The sequence below is a fragment of the Sus scrofa genome, chromosome 7, assembly GCF_054392235.1.
Source record: "Sus scrofa isolate SSC_HxYL_T2T_F1_AM1 chromosome 7, Sscrofa_HxYL_maternal_Yorkshire_Landrace_v2.0, whole genome shotgun sequence".
In the NCBI taxonomy this organism is placed as follows: Eukaryota; Metazoa; Chordata; class Mammalia; order Artiodactyla; family Suidae; genus Sus; species Sus scrofa.
The window spans coordinates 81385816-81409879 of record NC_139389.1 but is presented as its reverse complement, the minus strand read 5'-3'; the positions used below and the strand labels follow the sequence as shown (position 1 = coordinate 81409879).

Here is a 24064-nt window from a genome sequence, read left to right as displayed (position 1 = left end):
TTATTTAGAGTGTGAAGGTACTGGGGTGAATTTCTAGGCTGAAAAGACAAAAAATGTTTGAAAAGTAGGCACAGGATAGAGAGCTCAATAGAGATTAAACAAAAGGATAATAAGAAGAGCTGCCTCAATGGGAAATGTATGTTGGACTGAGTAGTAGAATAAATTGGTCCTTTATGGAGTTCCCGACGTGGCTCAGCGGTTACCGAATCCGACTAGGAACCATGAGGTTGCGGGCTCGATCCCTGGCCTTGCTCAGTGGGTTAAGGATCCAGCATTGCCGCGAGCTGTGGTACAGGCTGCAGGCGCGGCTCGGATCCCACGTTGCTGTGGCTCTGGCGTAGATGGTCTGGCCTAGACGGTGGCTACGGCTCCAATTCAACCCCTAGCCTGGGAACCTCCATATGCCGTGAGAGCAGCCCAAGAAAATGGGAAAAAGACAATAAATAAATAAATAAATAAATAAATAAATAAATAAATAAAATCGGTCCTTTATCTAGGGATGCTAAGCAACGTTGGAGCAAAAGTACATTAAGTGCATGATAATAAAAGTATGAGGCTGAGCTATATCAGATCTTACATTTATATTTTAAATACTGACAATTCATGAAATCAAAGATAACACTTTTTTTTTTTTTTTTTGTCTTTTTGCCATTTCTTAGGCTGCTCCCACAGCATATGAAGGTTCCCAGGCTAGGGGTCTAATCAGAGCCATAGCCACCGGCCTATGCCAGAGCTACAGCAAAGTGGGATCCGAGCCGCGTCTGCGACCTACACCACAGCTCACGCCAACGCCAGATCCTTAACCCACTGAGCAAGGCCAGGGACCGAACCCGCAACCTCATGGTTCTTAGTCAGATTCATTAACTGCTGAGCCATGACGGGAACTCCCAAAGAGAACACTTTTTAAAATATTTTTGAGAACAGAAATGGATATATTTTATTTTATTTTCTTATTTTTCTATTACAGCTGATTTACAGTGTTCTGTCAATTTTCTACTGCACAGCAAGGTGACCCAGTCACACATACATGTATACATTCTTTTTTCTCCCATTTTCATGCTCCATCACAAGTGACCAGACATAGTTTCCAGTGCTATACAGCAGGATTCCACTGTTTAAGAAATGGATACATTTTAAAATTGGAAAAAGTAAAATAGTAATAATAGTGTAACACATTCACTGCTACCCTGGAAATGTCATTCATTCTTAATTTAAAATCATTTAATTCTATTGGTTTCCATATGCATCCTTTACTTTAACAGGATCTTAATGGAAAACAAATCTCACAGCTAACAGTTTTGGGTTCCAACTTTATACAGAGCCACATAAATTAGTGGTCACTTAAATTAAAACTGAAAAATATCAACGGAAAGCACTTACTTCAAATTTTAAAACTAGTGCAAGCATAATGGCTTTTTATACTAAAAAATCTTAACTATACCATCAAATAACTTCTAAGTAAAATAATTCTCTGAAAACTATAAACACCCCTTACCATTTAGGAGTTTTGGTCATTCATGTAGGTTTGAATATATAGTTACTGGAGATTTAGAAACTCCTTTTAGAATATTGTGTATAGTCCAATTTAACATAAAGGAAAGTTCAAATTACTTGACATAGATTAAATGTCCACTATAATCTAGCTCATGCCTGACTCTCCAGCATTATCTATTTTATCATTAAGAAGAGGTTTGACCTTAAATATCTTTGTATCTTCTATACACATTAAAACACCCAGCATATAATCCACTGCTAGCTACATACATGAATAAATAAATAAATGTTAATGGAACTAGAGATCTTTATGTAACTTGGTTAACATTATATTTAAAGAAAAATACAAAAAATTATTCATCAGAAAGCATATTAAAATTCCAATTTGTATTTCTTACATATATATAACTTTCATTAAACATGATCAAGTCTATATTACTTGCTTATATATATTAACCTTAAAGCTATTTTCATGAATGAAAATTAAAAGCATGATTTGAGTTAGCTAAATCAAGCACATAATAACACTTTCAAAATAAAACATCAATAAAAAAACTTTTAAAACAAGTCAACATGGGAAAACTACTTTCATTTAAAGGAAGTTTTGGGAGTTCCCATGGTGGCACAGTGGTTAATGAATCCGACTAGGAACCATGAGGTTGTGGGTTCGATCCCCAGCCTTGTTCAGTGGGTTAAGTATCCGGTGGTGCCGTGAGCTGTGGTGTAGGTTGCAGACGCAGCTAGGTTCCCACGTTGCTGTGGCTGGCAGCTACAGCTCTGATTCGACCCCTAGACTGGGAACTTCCATATGCCGCGGGTACGGCCCTAGAAAAAGATAAAAAAAAAAAAAAAGGAAATTTTTATGTTATAATATGACATAGTAACGACCATGGGCTTTGGTGAGTCAGATAAATCTATAAAAAATTTGTCTCTATCAGCTGTGTGAAAATAGTATGATATAGATATTTCCAAAATAATATTTATGAATGATATGCAGACCTACATCTCACATAAATGACCATTAATACTATGGGATAATTTAAGAAACGTATATATAAATACTAAACACATCAAAATAAAATGTTTTAAGTCACAAACCTTAAGCCTTAACTTTGAGCCAGAAAATTTAACTAAAATTTTAAACTTTAAAATGAAACCAAATACATACCCACATGTTCTTATCCCTGTAATCCAGGAGCTACAACTACCACAGGTTTCCTTTTGACAGAACAGTAACTAAACAAATTTCCTCTACTGTATCATTTATATATTTGAAAGTGTAGAGACTTACTTGGTTTTACTCTAGCCGATTATTTCCAGAGATCTTTTACCAGTAAGACATAGCGATAAAATGTATGATTAGAAGTCAAAATTGTTATTACATAATTATTTGATTAAAAACATTATATTGGTTCCATAAAGTCAATTATTTTTTTGGCTTATATGAATAATACAATTTCCTTTAATAACTGAGTACAGAATGAAAAACATAAAATAGTAAAGCAAAAACTATTTAAAGAGAGAAATGAAATTCATCAACTAGAATAATTTTTCATGGACAATACAATGAGAAGACTCATAGTTGATAAACATAAAAGTATCTCAAAATATTCTATAGAAAAATATTTACCATTCAGATGATTTAGTTTTTTTCCAGGTGTGTAATTTCTTTAATGCCTAATCCTCAAAAAAGATGTAGTTATAGCACAAAAAAAAAAAAAAAAGATGTAGTTGTGATTTAGCAAAATATCCCAAATGGTTCAGCGAACATATACATAAATATCATTCAAGTGTACATACCATCTAACATGGTTTACATTTTAAACTAATTGAATCCTCAAGGATCAATGGATTTCATTTTGATATAATCCAATGAACTGGTATTATTTACAATTTTCTTAATCCTATTGCTTCAATTTTTTCTTTAAAAATCAATTATTGGAATTCCCATTGTGGCTCAGCAGTAATGAACCTGAGTAGTATCCATGAGGATGTGGGTTCGATCCTTAACTCAGTGGGTTATGGATCTGGTATTGCTGTGGCTGTGGTGCAGGCTGGCAGCTACGGCTCTGATTCCACCCCTAGCCTGGGAACTTCCATATGCCATGGGTACAGCCCTAGAAAGACAAAAAAAAAAAAAAAAAAAAAAATCAATTCTTGCAGGCATGAAAATATTTATGATACCAAAACAAATATGCTGATATTGATACTACTCAGGTACAGACTGCTTCCTACAGACCTCCCTATAACATAAAATTAAACATGAATCTAGCTTTCCGGGTGTTTTATCTCTTTAAATTATAATTTGGGAGGCTCATTCTTGTCAAGCCAATAAGTAAGAGAGGGCTACTTGTTGCCACTTTCCAGAAAGAATTTTAACACACTGAATTCACACCCAACCATTAACTTCAGTTAATTCTTTACCCAACGAAGCAGAGCAGAATTCATGTTTGCAACATTTATTATTGTTTTTAATATTTGCTTTCAGTTTTCATTTAAGGCACATATCTTGAACATAATCAGAATCATGACTGTAAGAGAATAAAATCTGACTGAAAGAGAGAAGGTAAGGATGCTTCTAAAGTTTCTGGCCTTAGAAAACTGGGGATCAAGCTGCAATTAAGATGGAGAGGACTGTGGGAGAAATAGATTTGGAGGTTTGAGAGAAAGATCAGAATATTTAAAATCATATTTAATTCTAACATATAGAGATTAGACATTCAAGTCTAATGTCATATTAGACATTCAAGTGATATCAAGTGGGCAGCTGCATCATTAGTCTAGAGTCCAGGTGAAAGGTCCAGAATGGATATAAACATTTAGCAGTCATCAAAAAATAGACGGTTATTTTATAGAAGCCACGACAATGGATAAGATCAGCAAGGGAGCCATGACAATGGGTAAGATCAGCAAGGGAGTACACATGTATAGAAAAAAGGGGAGAGTGGTCCAAGGACTGAGCCCAGAGAAATGAGAAGAAACGAGCAAGAAAAACTCAAGGCTGCAATCAGTTAGGAAGAAGTATGCTGGATGCAAAAATGAAATGTTTCAAAGAGGAGGGAGTGATCACTGCATCAAATGCTGCTGATTATATATGAAGGACTGAGAACTCACCACTGAATGATCATTGTTAAAGTCACCAGTGACCCTGACAAGAACAGTTTAACTGGAAGGATGGGAATCAAATCCTAACTGAAATGGCTATAAAAGAAAAATGGGAAGAGAGGAACTAGAGACAGTACAAGTACAGATAGGTAATTTAAAGTATTTTACTGCTAATGGCATGGTAACTAGAACAGGCAGTAGGATAAACAGAACTTTTTTTTTTTTTTTTTTTTTTTTTTTTGTCTTTTTTGTTATTTCTTGGGCTGCTCCCGCGGCATATGGAGGTTCCCAGGCTAGGGGTCGAATCAGAGCCGTAGCCACCAACCTACGCCAGAGCCACAGCAACTCTTGGGATCTGAGCCGCGTCTGCAACCTACACCACAGCTCACGGCAATGCCGGATCGTTAACCCACTGAGAAAGGGCAGGGACCGAACCCACAACCTCATGTTTCCTAGTCGGATTTGTTAACCACTGCGCCACGACGGGAACTCCCAGAATTTTTTTTTTTTTTTTTAACGTTGGGGGAAATAACAGTATGGAAATAACAGGTTAAAAAAAAAAAATAGAATGGGGATATCGATAACCCAAGAAAGACAAGAAAGAATTTATAAAAGATGTCTGAGTATCTAAGAGGGAATGGGAGCTAGAATTAAAGTAGAGGATTGGCCTTTATTAGAGGCAGGAACAGTTTACTAGAATAGTAAGAGAGAATATAGACTGTATAGGTACGGATGTAGTTAGATCACTAGATCTAGTAGTGAAAACTTAGAGAAATTTCTTTTAATTACTTTTCCCCCTCAGTGAAATGGGACATAAAATCATAAATCGGGATGACAGAGGATGTTTTGTAACTGATACTTAAATTTATCATATAGCCTGCTGCCTTAGTTTCAAAGAAGAGTGAAAATGTTACAAATGAGAAGGAAGCTGGGGTTATTTTCAGCTTTCACAGCCTATTTCAAATTGCTCTGTTCCCCAAAATCATATCCTAATATAAACAAGGATAAGCCTTGGTCATCTCTACCATAGACTGATACGCATTCCTCTTTCATAAACTGCCAAGTGTCAATACTACTCTCATTTAATCAGACTTCATCATTCCTACAGATTCTAAGTATCTAAAATAAGTCCACTGCTCTAAAGATTAGGTCCATGATATTTCATCATTCTGGAATTAAATTACCTTTAGCAAAGCTTCTTATTTATTTTTTCCTACAGCATTGAGTATTTTTATATATTCAAAGGTGTAATATTCTAAACATACAAAATTGATTTTACTCAATATGGTAACAGATATTCACTAATATTTTATATTTTCTGCAAAGCAACTCCCAAGTAAGTATGATCTTAATTACATTTATTGCCCTCAAGAGAACATTCACCCAAAATAAGATAATAAAAACTTGTTTTTGCTATGGTATTACATAAATCTCAAATATTTAAGATGTAAATAACATTTACTTCTTTTTTCGGCCACTCCCACAGCACACAGCAGTTACAGGCCAGCAATCAAATCTATGCCAAGCAGTGACCCAAGGCACAGCAGTGGCAACACCAGGTCCTATAACTACGAGCCCATAAGAGAAAACCCAATATTTACTTTAATATGTAAGGAATTAGAATATAGCATTGTTTTATATTGATCATAATAAAATATCATAAAAAATAATTTTACCAAAATAGCAATCAAGAATTTTTGTGATGATTCTTGAAAGGTATGAATACTTATTAAGGAATGTAAAGCAATAAACCATGACCCCTAACAGATACACTCAGTAAAACCACATCACCAAATTTTCTTGTAATTGCATGAATTAAAAGTGTTTAAGGCCTTCACAGAAGCAGTTAAAAAATTTTAAGTGGAAAAACAAGTCTTGTGATTATCACCTATATTATTAAATATCTAACTTTATCATTCAGTACACTATGACTCCTTTTGACTAGCAGGAGAAGAATTTTCAGAAGCCTTTGTATCTCGAAAAGTATCATGAAGGCAAGTATTAAATATTCTATATGCCGCCTGATTTATTCTTATTAATGCACTGATCAATATTTTTAATGTTTCGTATTTGTATATACAAGATTGAAGAAAGGACAGATTAATGAATTATGTTAATTATGTTAATTTTCAAGTCTTAATACAAATAATACAAATAACCCATATGCTTTATCCGATATTTAATATGTTCCAATATTATAAATTCATGTCCCTAGCTTTCAACTCAGTTATACGGATAAAAAAACAAACCTCTTCATACATTCAGGAGGATCACAGAACATAGTTTTAGACTATGCACACAAAAATATCCACATAGCTAAGATTGGAAGGACACCTTAGAACATCCATATATCCATGAACCAAGAGGCTGATTTGCTGAAAAATCACTCCTATATGCAACAACAAATATTACCTGTAATTACCTACTAAAAATATGAACTTACATAAAAAGGCATTTATAAACTCTGAAAGAATACACACCATAATTATCCCAAAGGGAAAGGAGAGGCTAACTGTAACATTCTCTGTATTGCCTGCATTTTTGTAATAATCAGTTTTTATGAGAAAAAATAATTTTGAAAAATATTCTTATAGTAATGTTTCCTTTTTTATAGCCCCCACTAATGTAATCTATTTTACATTAAAATCTCTGCTGTAAATTTAGTACTATTAAATGTAACAAAACACGGGAATAAGAAGGAGATGAAAAAAGATAAGTCAAAACATTTATTGTCGGGTATTCTGTGACATGTTTTTATCTTTTTTTTGTGATATCTAGATCAACAACTTATAACTATGAAGTACTAATCACACAAATAAGAAATCAGAGGTCCAAGAAGAGAAAATGATTTGACCAAATACATACACAGCTACTTAAGTGGCAGAGCTCCAATTCAAATTCCACTCTACCTGACACCACACGTTTTCTTGGAGTCTTATATTCCACTTCACATCCCCAGAAGACATTAAAAAGTGCTGAAATTATCTGATAATTTCTTAATAAACTTCACTGTGATAAGGTATATTATCTTCATAAAAATATTGACTATAGTAAGTACCATCACAGTGATATGAATACACCTTACTAACCTTAACAAATCTCTAGAGCAGTGATAATATTTGATTTAAAAAGTGAAAGACAAATCTTACAATGCTAAATGAAGAATTTGATGATTTTATGTAAATAGTCCCATAGATAAGGCAAAATTTCAACCTCTCTTAATGTCTTAACAGTAATATGAAGATAGGAAATACATAGACAATACCAAAATTCTATTTTTAAAGAGGTCTGGTCAGTACAGAAAACTTGTTTTGATATTTCCATTCACTGAAGTACACAGTTTTGCTTTCATTGGCAAAAATGAAACTGTGGGATTTCCATATGAATAGGAAAAATTACTAACCCATCAAAAATAGCTAATTATTTTCCCAGTAATGGACTAAACATGGCAGCTAGGTGAATCTTACCTAAATTGTGAATACTGTATTTTTGGAGGCAAATTTATAAGCAGTCTCAAGCAATGAGCTACAGAATAACAGTAAACAGGTTCATCATTAACTTGCTATGTCACAAATCATTTTAACTTTCAATGTCTTATTTTCCTCACCTGTAAAACAGATATAAAAATTCTAGCTTATACTGATATTTTAAGTGTAGAGATGTAAGATTTAATTAAGGTACAATTAATAAACTACTTTTAAGTACTGCTAACTTTTATTAAGTTTTAGTTATCTAGTTTTACATTTTTAAAAACAAGACTATCACCTTTCCCATTAATGGTGACAAAGATAGTTTAAATAGGCCTGTAAAGAAATTCAGAGCGTGGTTCTTTAAAAGATACTGAATTTAGCTGACTATTACTTGAAACATTTCTTATACCCAAAATTTCTTCAAAATTTTCCTCAAACAGAATTGTATTTCTCCTGCGTATTTTAAGTAGTCAAATAATGTACATTGTCCTTACCTGTATTATTGATCCCTTTCATTTACCTAAATTATCTCCTTCACATTGAAGTTTCTACTTACATGTAATCTGCTGAATTATTTGAAGGGCTTTCAGAAAAAATTTTTGTAATACAATTTCAAAGTTGAGTATTTTATCATAAGGGGGTAATATTTTCCTGCAATTTGCTTTAAATGGTTTTATAAATAGCATATAGACATAGAACCTCAAGGCTTTTCCTAACATATACACACTTTCTAAAAATAAAAAACCATTTTCAATTCTATTTATTTTACTAAACCATTTGTTTATACCGAATACACTAGCACTATTAGTCAACAAAAATACAACATATATGATTATTATGTACATCATAATCATCTGTCAAACTATATACTACTAATTTTTAAAGTCTCATTAATTTTCACAAAATTTAGAGAGTAAGTTAGTTACTAAGAGAGATTCCAGGCAGATAATTTTAATGGCAAAAAGATTTTTTCAAGGGCTGAAAACAAGGATTTACAAAGTAAAGGGTCTGTCAGCATTCTAAGTTCCCTAGCAAGTTGACTATAAAAGTAGCAGCTTTTTACTGTAAAATTACTAATCTTAGTAATACACAACATTAAACATGTCATTGAGATATATGCCAACCTAAACTGCCACATATGGCATATCTAGCTTATTATCACAGTTTGTGTTTTCACATGTAGAGTCATTCTAGTTTTTAAATATGATGTCAAATACCAGTATAGCTAAAATGTGAGCTTTAGCTTTGAGGAACACACCTTTCCTTAAACAGCACAGGTACATACTTTAGAAGAATCAACATCAAATACTACTTTAAAGAAAACGTGGCTAAAATTTTTCAGTTGAGAAAATACACGTAAATGTAAAATAGAATATCATTTTAAAGGTAGAATCTGTAAAAGACGTTAATAAATTTAAATAAAAGTCACTTTGAAACAAGTCGCAAACTTAGTTTCTTCACAAATTTTCTCATAACTGTATTGGTTCTGTAATGTATGCAGTCCTTTTATCTAACTTATTCTGTTAAGAAGTCATGTTACTATACCATGATATGCATATCGATTTTAAGGCAATTAGGCTTCCTTTTATATACAACTGGTGTTATTGAATTATGAACAGCACTTAAATAAAGATTATACAATGAATATTTTTATTTCAAATCCCCATCTGGTGCTTAATGTCACTTCAGCTGTTCAATTTTTGAATGTTTCTCTACACAACTAGCCAATAATTTCACAAATCAGTATAAATGCTAGATAGATTTTTTAATCTAATTTTCTAAATGGAAAAACAGTGACATATTTTTCACAGTCACTTTTTTAAATTCATCTGGATTTGATAGATTATCAATTAAGACTAATTCTTATATGAAATAAATATCAGTGATGGAGAATTCTGCTAAATCTCAACAATCAATTGAAATTCCAAATAAAATAATTACACAACAGAGAATCCACTAACATGAATAATGTTTCAATTTTCATTGATATAACACACACCAATGTCTCTCACATCAAAACTTTAGTGTCTGAACATCACCAAAAACTTAAAATTCACATATTAAAAATGTATATGCTGTGCAAATCATTAATTTTCTCAAATTTAAAATGAATGTATCTATTCATATACCAAGAGAACTAGATACTAGGCCTATATATTCATATAATTTAAGAAATGAGAAAATTTTATCAAATATATGAATCTAAACAGTTATTCATTAAAGTCACTAACTTTATTTTTGTGTTTGTTTGCTTTTTTTTTTCAGTGACTATCTTTAAAGGCACTTGTGTAATCAACAGGTTGAAAATGTCAACATATGTCGAAAGCAGATTTCTATCTCCAGAGCTTTCCTTCACTGACATTCGTCAATCACTAGGTCCTACACTTTTTTTCTTCTAACCTTTGGCACATAGTTGCTTAATAAAAGATAGCTTTCAGATTTATTAGCATTTCTTTTCTGTCTTGGTTACCTCCCCTTTCCCTTAGTCTTTTGCTCTCTTTCTAAACAAATTAGTCTTCCCTTTAAGTCTACTTATATAGCCAAAGGAGAAAGCCAGACTTCTGAATTTACCACTCAACTCTGCTTTTAGGTAACTCGGACAATCCTTCCTCTAAAGTACAAATATCACCATTTACATTTATATAAATACACATATTTTAATTACAGTATCACTGTCATTCATTTACAGACATAATAGATGCATTTTTCCTTAAAAATAGTTATTGCCAATAAATATCTTCAAAATGAATATTTTTCAATCAAACTTATTTCTTTTACATCTGCAATACATTTTCCCTTATCTGTACAGATATTGATAGTATCTCCCTACTCCTACCCTTTCCCTACAGCAATTCCTCTTTTTATCCCAGTAGTACCAAACTACTTTACACCCTTGAATATACCAGGAATTTTTTTACATCTTTAAGGCTATATACATCGTCTCTGCTTCAAATGACCTTCCACTCTTGTCCACCAAGAAAATTAAAATTCAACACTCAAAACTCTGCTAGTGCCTCTTTGAAGTCTTCTTTGAGGTATACCCACTTCTCTCAAGATCTAGCCACTGACAGAAGCAGTTTCAACTTCTAGATGTAATTCTATCATTATAGAGTTATTAAGCTTTAATATAACCAGGTATTTATCTTTGTTATTTCTTATTGTTCTCTTGCTTGAGAGTAAGATCTTCAGAGAATGGTATTAGTTCTAACTCCAAAGGGAACAGATAAATGTCCATCAAAATGTTAAAAATCTGGCTATGGTGGCAAGGAAGGGCAGCCAAGTCAAGAAATATTTAAAGTAATTTTAACTCATTATTCTTCATCAGCTTTTGAAAAAATAAACTGAATTCATAAAAATGTATGGGACCAATCATGAAACTAAATATATTTATCTTATATTTAACCTTAGATGTTTCATTGGTTTATTGCAGCAAAAAAAATCAATGCGTTACTATGAGAAAAATAGTATTTCACGCATTTGTCTAAATTCTGTTTAAAAATATTTAAAAGACTTTAAAGAAGACCGAATTCAATAATTTTCCTAAAATTTTAATTTCAAATAAAGTATTCAAGTTAGTCAACCTCTAAGCATATGAATTACACTCTACTACATAGTTGATGTACTTTTTCCTTAGTAAACAAGAGAAATTAATAAACCATCTTCTAAAAGTCATAATATATTTATACATGTTAACTTACTATAGGTGAAGAAAAATACATTAAAATATATTAAAGGTAAAACATTCGCTAATCATATTTTTGATAATGTAACCTTACTTCAGTAATCTTTCATTTTCAATATATCTCATGAAAAGTCTTCAGCAGACTGTTCCCTACTGAACATGTAGCCATGGGGCAATAAGTAAACTATAATGCGATATAACTATAAAGTCTCGTAATAATGATACTTTTTATTACTTTATTAGTAAATAAACATTAATTAAGCTAACATTTAAGACAGAGTATTTTAAAAGTGATCTCCATCTGGGAGATGATGGCTTTGAAGTACTCTCCATAATACTGGCTTTCAATTTTCTTCACACAGGCAAACATGCTAAATAGAAAGCAAAACTACTCTTTGTTAAAACCCATATCTGTCTTAACACTTCTGTGATTATTCCCTGTTTGAGTTTTGAATTCATTAGTTTACTTATCCTAAATACAGATTTTAGACACACACACACATCCCAAAGTAAACCAGAAATATAATAAAAAACTAAAGATTAATTGCCTTCTATAACCATTGTATTGATATTACCCCCACTAAAGTAAACCAGAAATATAATTAAAAACTAAACATTGCCTTCTACATCCATTACATTCATAGATGAAGCCTCAGACTGGTCAGTCATTCAATCACACATTCATTCATTTAAATATCAAATGGAATGATGTTTAAAACACTGGGCTGGCTATATATTGAACATACAGCAGGCAAGAAGGATGACATAAATTACTTCATACCAATGGAGCTTAATTCTATTATTCAATTGATGTAAGTAAAGACTATGACACAAGATTTTCTGTTTTAATTTAAAGCCATGAAGGAAAAACAACTTCAAACTCAAGTTAAGTACTTTTACAATTATGTTAGAAAGTAGTCCTTAAGCCTATAACGCAATGCAAAGAACATTAGAATTCTAATTAACTGAGAAGTGGACCAATTTAATGAAATGGATAGGAAAAAAAGAGAAAATAATGTTTTTAGATTAATAATTATTATATTATGTATCTTCATTTTTACTTAGATTGCCTTACAATTAGCTTCATGCTTATTTCTTAATTATAATATTTTGTCCTTTTAAAACCAACTGTCATGAATACCTAGCCAAACATGAAATTCTTAAGGAAATTTTTGTAAGTCATAAAAATATAAAAAAATGTATATATATCCCTGAAAACAGAATTTGACTTAGAAAGTCTACATATTTTTAGCAAGGTCATTGCTCCATTGAACCAAAAATGAAGAAATTTTTAAAATGAGCCAAAAAAAAGGAAGGAAGAAAAAAAAGAGAAAAAGAAGAAAAAATATATACTTTGCAAATGTAGGAAAGTAACAAAGCTCTAGAAACCAAATCACTCTGAAAACACTGCCATTTTCAAATAGTACAATTACAATAAATCAGAAAATGACCAGGCTATATTCCTGGCATTATAATCTATCATTAGAGAGAAGTGAACACTTATTTCCTCAGGGTCATATTCAAAAAAGAAAAAAAAAGGATAAAGAAAAATAAAAAGAGAGTGAAGTACCTACTAAAATTGTACCACAGATTCAGAAAACATATTTTAAAAGTTGCATGACAATTATTGGCATGTTATTCTTGGTATCTTTGTTTTCTCTACTGTTAGGTGGAGATTCTGGAAGAGATCATACCTAAGCTTCACTTCTTTTATCTAGTTCCACAATTACAAGATTTTTCCAATCCCTTTAAGTAAAATGAAAAAAAAAAGCCTCTTCAATATTTCTAAGTGTTCTCACTAAGTCACTGACAGAGATGCCACGTCATGTAATGTAAAACATTTTTTAAAACAAAACTTAAAGATGCAATAACAAAGCCTAACACTTTAGGGTAAAACACAGCCATATTTCTTTACCAAAAAAAAAAAAAATGCTTTGTAATAATTTTATATCATGATGACTATTCGACATCTGGCCTACAGGAAGCATCTGGTAAATACATATAATAATTAAAGAAAAACTTCCAGACAGATTTCATACTTAAGGATAAAAATAGGACTCTGGTTTTTTTTAAAAAAAAGACTTTTGTGACTTAAAAAATTAGTCTTAAAAAAACTCTTCAAAACTTCAAAAGGTACACTGTTTCTCAAGAAAAGTAAGAAACACTATAACCTAAAACTTTAAAATTACTGAGTTCAGAATAAAATTCATTGGACATTATCAATATGCTGAACATCAGTAAGACATAAAACAGGTCTTGAAATAAAAAAAACTTTAATTTTAAATATCAATTACTACATGAGTGTAAGGACGGTAAAAAAAATGTATTATTTTCCACACCAAATAATCTTACCTGAATCATTTTGTTGTTAAAAAACTCAAGATACTGATTTCATTTTTCATCTGGTCCTGTCAACGATGCTATGACAGGTCCTGCAGGAAGCAGCAAAAGATCAATGATGGAGTGCAGATATTCAGTGTTTTCATGATCAAGTTTGTTATGGAAAAGGATATCCATATAGTGGTTTGAAGCTTAGCAAATGTTGAAAATATCTCAAAAAGTTTGTCAGTGTATTTTTTTCAGTGCTGTAGTCTTTAAAATGTTTATTTTTATTTAGTACTTCTTTAACAAAACTTTCTAAATGTGAAATTTTAAAGAATATTTTATATTAATGAGAATTAATAGGAAAACAACATTCCATGATGTCAAAAATGAAAAATCGTGATTGAAAAATGAAATATGTTTAAAAGTGAGGGAATGATTCTCTCTACTTCAAGAGATGATTATTTTAATCTTATTTCCCACAGTTACCATAATTACCAATAAATTACCAATTATTCATAACCTAATTAAGATAACATTTAAAACCTTTTTCTTACAAACTTCAGAATCAAGTAGTTATTGGCAACTCTGGTAAAAATTTCTTAAAGAAAAGTATATAGGATAAAAAACTTGCAAACTCCAAAACTTAATTACTTTGGGGTAACTGACAAGTTATATTCAATGGTACCAAAAAATTCAATTTAGTAAAATTAATAAAAAGTCACAATGATAAAACTGCTTCATTAAGACTCCAAATGATATTTTTAAAATTCTGAAAATCTTTTGAAATAGTATAGCACTTTGCTGGATTTAAAGACATTTTTACCGTAAGAACTATTTTTCATTCAAAGGCAAACTAATAAACAGGACTATGATAAGATATCTACATTAAATGGGAATACTATTAGAACATATGAGAAACTTCTATATGTGTCATGGAAGTATACTGTAAGTCAGTGAAATAGAAATGAAATTTAAAACAAAAGAAATAAATGACAGACTAATTATTTGTTTTTATTTAATCAAAATTTAATTTACTTGTTATAAATTATGGTAAAGAACCATTTCAACAGCACTCCTATATTAAGCTGAAACATCCTAAAAATATTTTTAACATGCTATGTCTGTCTTATTTGTTGGAATACTTCTAGACATTCAGCAAAGTTTGCCTGTCAAAGTCCCTAACATGTGAAAAAGATACAACTTAATTTTACAGATTATTTCTCCTATAAAGTAATAAATAAATGTTAATCTAAGACAATAATTTTTTAAAAACTACAATGTAGTTTCATTTATTTCTACTCACTCATGATTTGAAAATGTACTTGTGGAATAACGAACTTTAAATACTTCTTACTTAAGATTATTTTTTTTTCTTTCTATACCTAAAGCCCCCATCTCCTTTCTATGTGGATTATATCAGATTCATAGAAATCATTTTAGTTTCAAATATTTCCATATAAAAAATGGACAAATCAATGCCATATCTTTAAAGAATAGAAAATGGGAATTTCACCAACCCAAATATCAGGAAGTACTGAAAAGCACTGCTTCATTTCTTGCGTGTTGCCTTTTATACCATGACACTTCAGTCTCTGAGGGTCAGGTAATTAAGCTCCAAAGCAGCTGCAGTGCAATGTGAGACACACACTGTTGCGGTTCCCACCAGTCCAGTCCAATTACCTGTAGTATTCCAGCACTGGACAAGTGACAACCAACCTCTTCTCTCTAGTCACTTGCTCCCACTGGTCTACTGATAGATGTTAGAACAAACTAACCTCTTTTTGGAAAAGACTGCAAAGCTGAATGCACCTGCTGCAGGCTGCAATGATGAGTCCCAGAGAGATGTTTGTCAGTCAGATCTCTGCAGATGTTGTTTAACTTTATGCTAGAGCTGCATCCAAAGATGGAAATGAGATGGCAATCAAGCACAAATCTCCCACCCTCATCCCCCTAGTATTATTCTGAAAAGCTGCACTTGCTCATAAAAGTTATCCTTTAAAACAAAGCTCCACTAAAACTGGAAACAATTAAGACTAAACTCTGTGGTAAAAAAATTATTAACTAGGTGCTGAATTTCAGTTACCAAGTGACATAGCCTTGTTCGATAAATATTTGTGACAGGTAAGAGCAAAAATTAATTCTCTTAAGCCAGAACAAAAAAAGAACAGAACTATATAAAAAGACATGTTTCTGACTGGTGGTTTGTTGCTCGGTTTTCAGTGATACCACATACTGCTCAGAGTTCCCAAGACACAGATCATTTTTCCTCTTTGTATATTATACAAAACATCTTTTTTACATAAATATTGAACTACTTCACCAATTGTATTCCCTATTTTAAAACTATTCCTAAAATCCTTTGGGGGTGATATTCGCAAGGCAGTGTTGTTATACGTACTATCTTACCCTGTAATGTTCACAAATTTTAAATGAGCTATTTTTCCCAAATCCAGAAGGCTGCAAATAGAAAAATTTCATTGTGCTATATAATTCATGACAACACCAACACTGTAAATTAATGATGTTCCATAACTTACTAAATCGATAATAGAAGATATTACATCAAGATGAAATAAAAAATCAAATGAAATGAATAGCTACACTTTTTAACTCTAACTTACTCTAAAAATCTCATACCATAAAACATTTATTTTATGAGCAAGTATAAAGATTTTATCTTTTGTAAACTACAATTTTAACATACATGTGCTAGGCCAATAACATTCTTTCACATGTTCAGATTTCACACTGTTTAAATTGAGAAATAAAGTATTAAAAATATGTAGCAAATTTTCAGGCAGATATCAAGGTGTAAGTGAAAGTTTATTATGGTTCTTCCTACAATTGAGGATATGTAGAGAAAAAAATATAAAATAACAACAGTAGTATGACAAATATAAATATCACAACTTTAATATTTAAAGAAAAACACATATGTGTGAGCAACTCTCCGACAATACTAAAACCAAAGGTATAACACAGTATGATAAACATGCTATTAAATTTAACAATATTAGAAATTACACTTTATTTTCCATTTGTTATAATTTTATTTACCTACCAATTTCACCTTAAAATATATACCAGTAATTTCTAAGATGCTTTGCATTTTAGATCAAAGCAAAGAGTATAGACTGCAACTTTTAGAAGCTATAACAAAAGTAATCACACTGTACTATCAATACGATAATAATCTTGCTTCCACAACATAAACAAATAAGTAATTTATTTTAAACTTCATCAACTCTTCTGATTTTCAAAAGAATCATCATTCTTGTACAATCCCAATCCTAAAGGTTAAATTGGCCACTGAATATTCCCCATGTCAAAACCAGCGCAGTGTGGGGTATTCTCCCTTCACTAAAAGAAAATTTAACTTACATTCTGCTTTTTCATTATTTTTAAAGATTTCACATATAAATTAAACGGTTTGTGATTTTTTTAAAAAACCTCATCTAATTTGGACAGTGATAAAATTCAGATGCAATAAATCAAGGAATAATGAGTTTAAATTTTAACTTCAGGACCAAAAAAGGAAATAATTTACACTAAATATGATCCAGTTTTACAGCCACAAATACGAAAACAGTTTAAAATAACACACAAATATATGCCAAGATTATAGTGAAGAATTCCTATTTGATATAATGAATATTTCCAGTATCATATAGTGGAATAAATAGGTACACTCTGAAGTGTTCTAAAATCTAAGGCATAAGAAAATATTTATTTTATATATTCTTTACTATTCCCAATGAATAATGTATTTGATAATTTTTTCCACATACCTGAACTATTCATTAATTAATTTTAACAGGTAAAATAAATCCATGTATTAACAAAAGCTAAAAGACATCTTCAGGTGCCAAATAAAGGAATAAAATGATACTATCCCACTGTCATCCTGAAAATGCATACAGTAATATATTTCCCAAAATGAGAAAGCTGTTTTTCGCTACAAGACAACAACTTTTGGCAACCTAATTGTAAAAAGGCTATATACACTAATAATATTAAGTTGCTCTAATTAAGTAAGAATAAAAGGTATATTCATAAACCACAGGGAATAAGTTAGTATTTTGTAAGGTTTCAATTTTCAGTAATAGATAAATGAGTTACACATCATAGCAAAAAGTAAAATGAACCTACCTGTAGATCTTTTTTTCTGACTATAGTAATTGAAAAAGGCTCTTTACAATCCTTACCTTACTATTTCCCCAAATTATTTTATTTAATATATGACATGCTAAAATGTACAATGCAATATTCAGTTCTACAAATTCTAAATCATATAAATTAATACGCAAAAAAATGTTTTCTTCTTTTCAACCATAAATATTCAAAAACTACTCAGAAAAGCAAGGTTGCTTAAGATATTTTAAATATTCAAACTGAACAAAAAAGGAAAACAGTATGGTAAATATGAGATTATATTGGCTATAAAAAAAACAATGCACATATTATTTGAGTTGAAACTTATTAAAGTGTGCCTGTACTCTGCATTATATATCCTGAAGAAAGTTTTTCTCAAATACACGAGTATTTTAAATAAACCTTCCAAAAACAAGTATATTCTGTTTCAAAATTTAGGTAATCCGAGAAAATCCATTAAATTACAACTAAAGTTCACTTTTCCCCAAATACTGTCTTACAAATAAGAAACAAACAAAAAAAATGCTTCATGAAATAAACATCGGGCATACTCATTCTAGTGGAATATAAGAGTCATAATTACATACATGAACACAAAATAGGGTTTCTGAATTATGTCATAATCCTATAAGAAAAACCTTATAACTAGATAATGTAAATCACAGTTTTTTAATTCAGTTCATTTGAGATGAGCAAGCTAAGTATCCATTAAGTACATTTGAGTAAGAGAAGTTCAAAGTAGCTCAGAGGCTATTACAGTGAGGAATACCAGGACCTTAAATACTTCCACAGGCCTATGGTCAAGTATGAATAGAAAGACTTAAAGTCTATCAGAAGAACAGAGACGTATTCTGTCTGAACAGGTAATAACATAGTTAAAACAGTATTTGAATATGAAGTATTCAGAATTATCAAAGCTTCTTATAAATTACAGGGCTTTATTTTATCCTTAAAACTGACACCATAGTGTATGATTGGTTTCCACCTGTTAGAGGCAGAGTATAAGACTTCTTTTATCCAGACATTTCAACTCACATTTGATCAGGTTACGTCACTACACATACAAAATTTTATTCAACGCATTCCAGTTTTCCATTTTTTCCAACAGATATTCTTGCTCTATATGAATAACATGCCTCAGAACTATAAATAAAATAAGCAATTTCAATGTAATAAGAAATGCACAATTAAGTGCACTAAAAACAAAAGATCTAATTCTAGTTGTATCCTTTCCAACCCTCTGAAAACAAACTATATTCAAATGAAAAAGCATTTAATTTACTATTTGGAATATCCTTGATAAACACCAATTTTGTGTAACATCCCTGCACATCTGATACTATCTCATGTATAATGCAAAAAAGCTATTTCATTTTCAACTATTGACAGCGAATTTAATTTACCTTTGAAGCTCTTTTCCTAGAATTATAATGTTATTAATTCTGCAATCAAGCTCTTTTGAATGCTTTTATTTATACTAAGGATTTTCAAATTTCACATTGATTTTTTTCATCATAACATACCTTTAAAACATACAAATGTGAATATGTTAGCAAACTTTCTTAACGCATAAGGAAAGTTTCAGAGACAAGGAAAGCCATCTACCAAACTACACTCACAGGAAACAAACTTTCGAAGGACATCATATCTAATAGATTCCATCTTAGTTGAATAAATTTAATGTTTACCAAATACACACTTAATTATATAAGTAAATGATAGTTCCAACCATTCTAAAACCTTCTCATGTAGTATAATGGTCCATTTTCTACCGCCAAGCAATTGGCTATGAAAAAGAAATCCTCCAAATGTTTTTGCTTACATTCATGCCAGATGTCTTTGCTGTACTAAAGAACTCTTACTGAATTAGATCATTGAAAGCAAATCAGCTTTTCTTTTCTTCCAAGAAAAAAGGAAGCAGTATCAGTCCCCTCAGCACTGAATAAATATTTTTTTTATGCCAATAAAGATGAAATAACCAAAAAAATGGCAGAAGCTACATCTAGGTAAAAGCAAACCAATTAATGTTTTACTAGGATGTATACTATTCAATTAAGAGATTTTAAAAGTAAGCTTAAAATCCATATATTAAGTAGCAAAATGATTTTTTAAAAGAGAAAGAAAAATAGGCACAATTATAGAGCACTTGAAATTTTAAAAGCATACTGAAAAGTACAGAAAAAAATTATACCACCTAGGAAACTTGCCATATTCCAGTGGGCTACATTACCTATAGCACCGTACAAACTGTTAACATATTTTGATCAAATACAGCTCTTAAGCAACACAAATTCTGAAGCATTATTTTACTTCTTACATAATAATATATTTCCTTGTCAGAATTACATTAAAAACACAATATTTTAAAAATCTGAAGAGGCAGCAGTTGTCCTCTTTACTTCACTCCAGGGCCAACAAACAAAGCAATGAAGCAGAAAGAGGTACATAATGGATTTAGAAGTAAATGGTCCATTCTTTAAGAAGCCTTTCTACCCCCTCTTCTGAATTCACTCTAGACTAATTGTCATTACAATTATGTCTGAAAACTTCAGAAGAACCCTATCTCCTGATGCCAGCTGTCCAGGTTTCTATCTTTAAATTTTAGAGTTTTTTTCCTAATTACAAAGAAGTATTTAGAAATATCAAAAGATTCATCTCAAAATTGGCCTAAATTATAAACACAGTATATTGATTATAGAAACAAGACATAATCAAGAGTGAAAACACTCTTAAAAATTTTCCACAAATACTCTAATACATCAAATATATAAATTATGTCTACACTATTAAGAATTCTTTCAACACAGCACACAACACAGGTAGATCTTTTCTTTCCTTCCTTGGGGATTTATCAAACAATCTCTTCATCATTGCACCTACCTGGGTAAAAATCTTTGGACTTAGACAGCTTGATGGTGGCTCCAGTTTCTTTTTGCAACTGAACAATTGTCTGTCCTCCCTTCCCAATTATGGATCCAGCAGCATAACTAGGTATGAGAACCTTTAGAAAATACTGGCCGTCTTCTGAAAAATGCAAAGAAATATACTGCGTTAATAAGATAACTTAAAACTTTGTATTCCCCCTACCCTCAAGAAAGAAAAACATCAATTAATTGGGCATACAGCTGTAGGAAATACGGGTTTTCTGGTTTTTGTTTTTTAAGAACAAAAGTGAGCCAATTACATTGAAAAATAAATATGTACGAAATGTTTCCCATTTTGTAGGATTTATACTTTCAAACTTGGAATCAAAAGCTAAACATGTTCTATTATTTTGCAGCACTGTAGAAACTGATGACTAAATTCCAGTTGTTATTCCAAACATGGAAGTCTTCCAATTCTATCTGTGGTTACTATGGTAAAACAAAATGAAATGACCATTTAACAAAAACTTCAGCGATTTATACCATGACAAACCTTCACTTAACATGTTGCAAAATGAATAAAGGACCGTAAATAGTGATGAGCTATATTCGTTTGACATCTGCAAACACACGGGGATTACAATTAGCCACTGCCTATATCCTACTTAAAGTATGCAAAACAACCATTCTCCTACCAAATAATCCACCCAAACTGTAGGGTGTATTCCAAGCTTTCAATAACTGCCAGGAAATAACTCAAAGTGATGTGGACCGGCAAATCTAACTAATCCTGGTGTATTTCTTTAGCACTCCTTAGTCTACCATGATCTCGTTTAAGCTCATTAATTAAAGGACCTTAAGAAGAATTTTGCCAATACTAAAAAGCTTAGGAGTCATTTACATCAAATACACTTAAAAGTGACCAGATAATGTTCCTTCTCCAAAAGTACCACAATTATAAAAACGGAGGGAGTGGAGGAACCAAGAATGATTGAAATGAAATGTTTTAGAAAATAAAGCCAACTCCATAAACTTTAATTTCCGTCAAACTGATCATGTCTATTTAAAGAAACACCGCGGTAAATCCAGTTTCCTTATGTGAATGAACGTTCCAAATTTTTCGGGTGTGCCATTCGCAAGACCCCCATCCGTCTCTAATGTACATGCTGTAGATAAATTCACCTCTGCCTCGATGCATTGGGTGCATTGTTAAGATGACTCCAGTGCAAATGAAGAAGCGATACCGGTTCCGTTATAACTCATCTTCCCAGGAAGCGCAGGATGTTAACTAACAAGTCACAGTACCAGACACCCCCACCCTCGTATGCACACCCCTGAAGACAAATCAATGAGCTATTTGCACCGACAATATAAGTGCTGTAAGAGCATGCACTCATCAAGATTTTGCATACTACTTGTGGCCCAAAGCAAGGGGATGAAGAGAAAAACTCTCCGGTGCCCCAGTCATTTGCTCTCCGCTACCCAAGTGCCATTTATTTATTTATTTTATCAGACTGTTAAATGCAGCGCGCATCTTCGGGCGGCCATCACCTCACTCGGGGTCATCCTCCTCCTCCTTAACGGACCCCCTTGCCCAGGTCTAGGATATTTAAATGGACAGCCTTTCGACCGATTAAATGGAAAGATAGATCTATTCCGAAAAACCGGTCGCCATTTTGATGAATGATAAACACAGAAATGGAAATGTGTAGAGGACGGCGAGGTGCGGGGCAGGTGCAGGGGAGGGGGCGCGAGGCAGGGCGCGGGAGCCGCCGGGTTCGGGCTAGAGGTGTCCGGGCCGCGGGAGGGAGGGAGGACGGCGGGAGGGAGGGAGGCAGGGGCGGGCGGCGGGGGATGGGGCCAGCGGGGAGGTGGAAGCGATACCCACCGCCCGTATTGGTCCTCTTGGTGCTGCCGGCTTCAGGGGGGGCTTCCAGCGGCCTTTTCCGCGAGTCCGGCGGGTCCAGGTCTATGGGAACCCCAGTGTGGGTCCCGTTCTGCTGGATGGGAGCTGCCGCCATCATGTTTGCAGTTCCTGCCGCTTCTACCGGGAGAAGGTTCTCCCTTTTGTTTTGGCTTTTTCTTTTCTTTTCTTTTTTTTCTTTTTTTTTTTTTTTTTTTTTTTTTTGCTTTTGGGGTTTCTTAAGGTTGGTTTGTTTTTGTTTTTGTTTTTAATCGGATCAATAGAAATCTCTTTAGGAAAAAAAAGCAATGTTGCTGGTTTGTTCTCACTGGGGAGGGGGCAGGGCTGTGGAGCAGCTGCAGTGCAGTGTCAGAAAGGAGACAGGGGAATGGAGGGGGTGTGAGAGACGGAGGGTGAAAGAAGGAGAAGAAAGGAGAGAGGGGGAGAGAGTGGAGAAGGGAGAGGGGCGAGTGAATGAGCGGGAGGAGGGGAGCGGGGAGGACGGGCAGAGGGAGTGGGAAAGCGCTAGGGCTGGCGGGGCGCGGGGAGAAGCTGAGGAGGAGGGGAGAGTGAGGGAAAGAGTGAATGAGCAGGAGGAGGGGAAGGAGGTGGATGCGGAGAGAGGAGCGAGCGGCGGAGGAGGGCTAGAGCCGGGAAGGAGCGCGGCGGTCCCCGCGCCGCGCTAGCGCTGCGCTCACTCCCGCTGCTGGTGCTGCCGCCGCCGCCGCTGCCAGAGCGGTTCTGCCGTTGCCTGGGCTGCTTGGCGCTGCTGCTGCTGCCGCCCGGTCTCGCTCATTATTTCTCCCGCTTTGGGGGAGGGGGGGTAACGGGGAGGGAGGGGGATGGCTACGAGGGGAGGGTAGTGAGGGGTTGAGTTCGCAGACTCCCACACACTTCGCGCTCGGGTCTCTGCCTCTCAGCAGCGCCGCCGCCTCCCGACGCCGAAGCCTCAGCCTGCGGGGGCGGGCGGGCGGCGAGGAGTGGAGGGGGGGGGGCGCCAAAGGGGGAAAGTGAGCGTGTCTGCGCGGGAGTGTGCGCGCGGGGACTGAGCGCGTGCGCGGGGGCGCGC

The 24064-nt window shown here is 33.3% G+C and overlaps 1 protein-coding gene across 16 annotated transcripts in view; it reads right to left on the bottom strand.

Moving 5' to 3' along the window:
• NOVA1 (NOVA alternative splicing regulator 1) overlaps nucleotides 1-23769 on the bottom strand; it is a 153308-nt gene extending 129539 nt beyond the window's left edge. For 5 of the 16 annotated variants that reach the window (XM_084969051.1, XM_084969057.1, XM_084969063.1 and 2 more), the window contains exons 1-2: nucleotides 22981-23769; nucleotides 21109-21252 (exon numbers count right to left, since the gene is read on the bottom strand). Coding sequence is in view for 5 of the 16 variants with exons in the window: in XM_084969063.1 (XP_084825189.1) it covers nucleotides 21109-21252; nucleotides 22981-23116 (280 nt within the window). In the remaining 11 variants the exon portion in view is untranslated. Of the gene's footprint in view, nucleotides 1-14103; nucleotides 14184-15851; nucleotides 15968-21108; nucleotides 21253-22274 lie in introns of those variants that run through there. The other 11 variants (XM_084969052.1, XM_084969053.1, XM_084969058.1 and 8 more) reach the window with 6 other exon arrangements.
• Nucleotides 23770-24064: the final 295 nt, after the last annotated feature.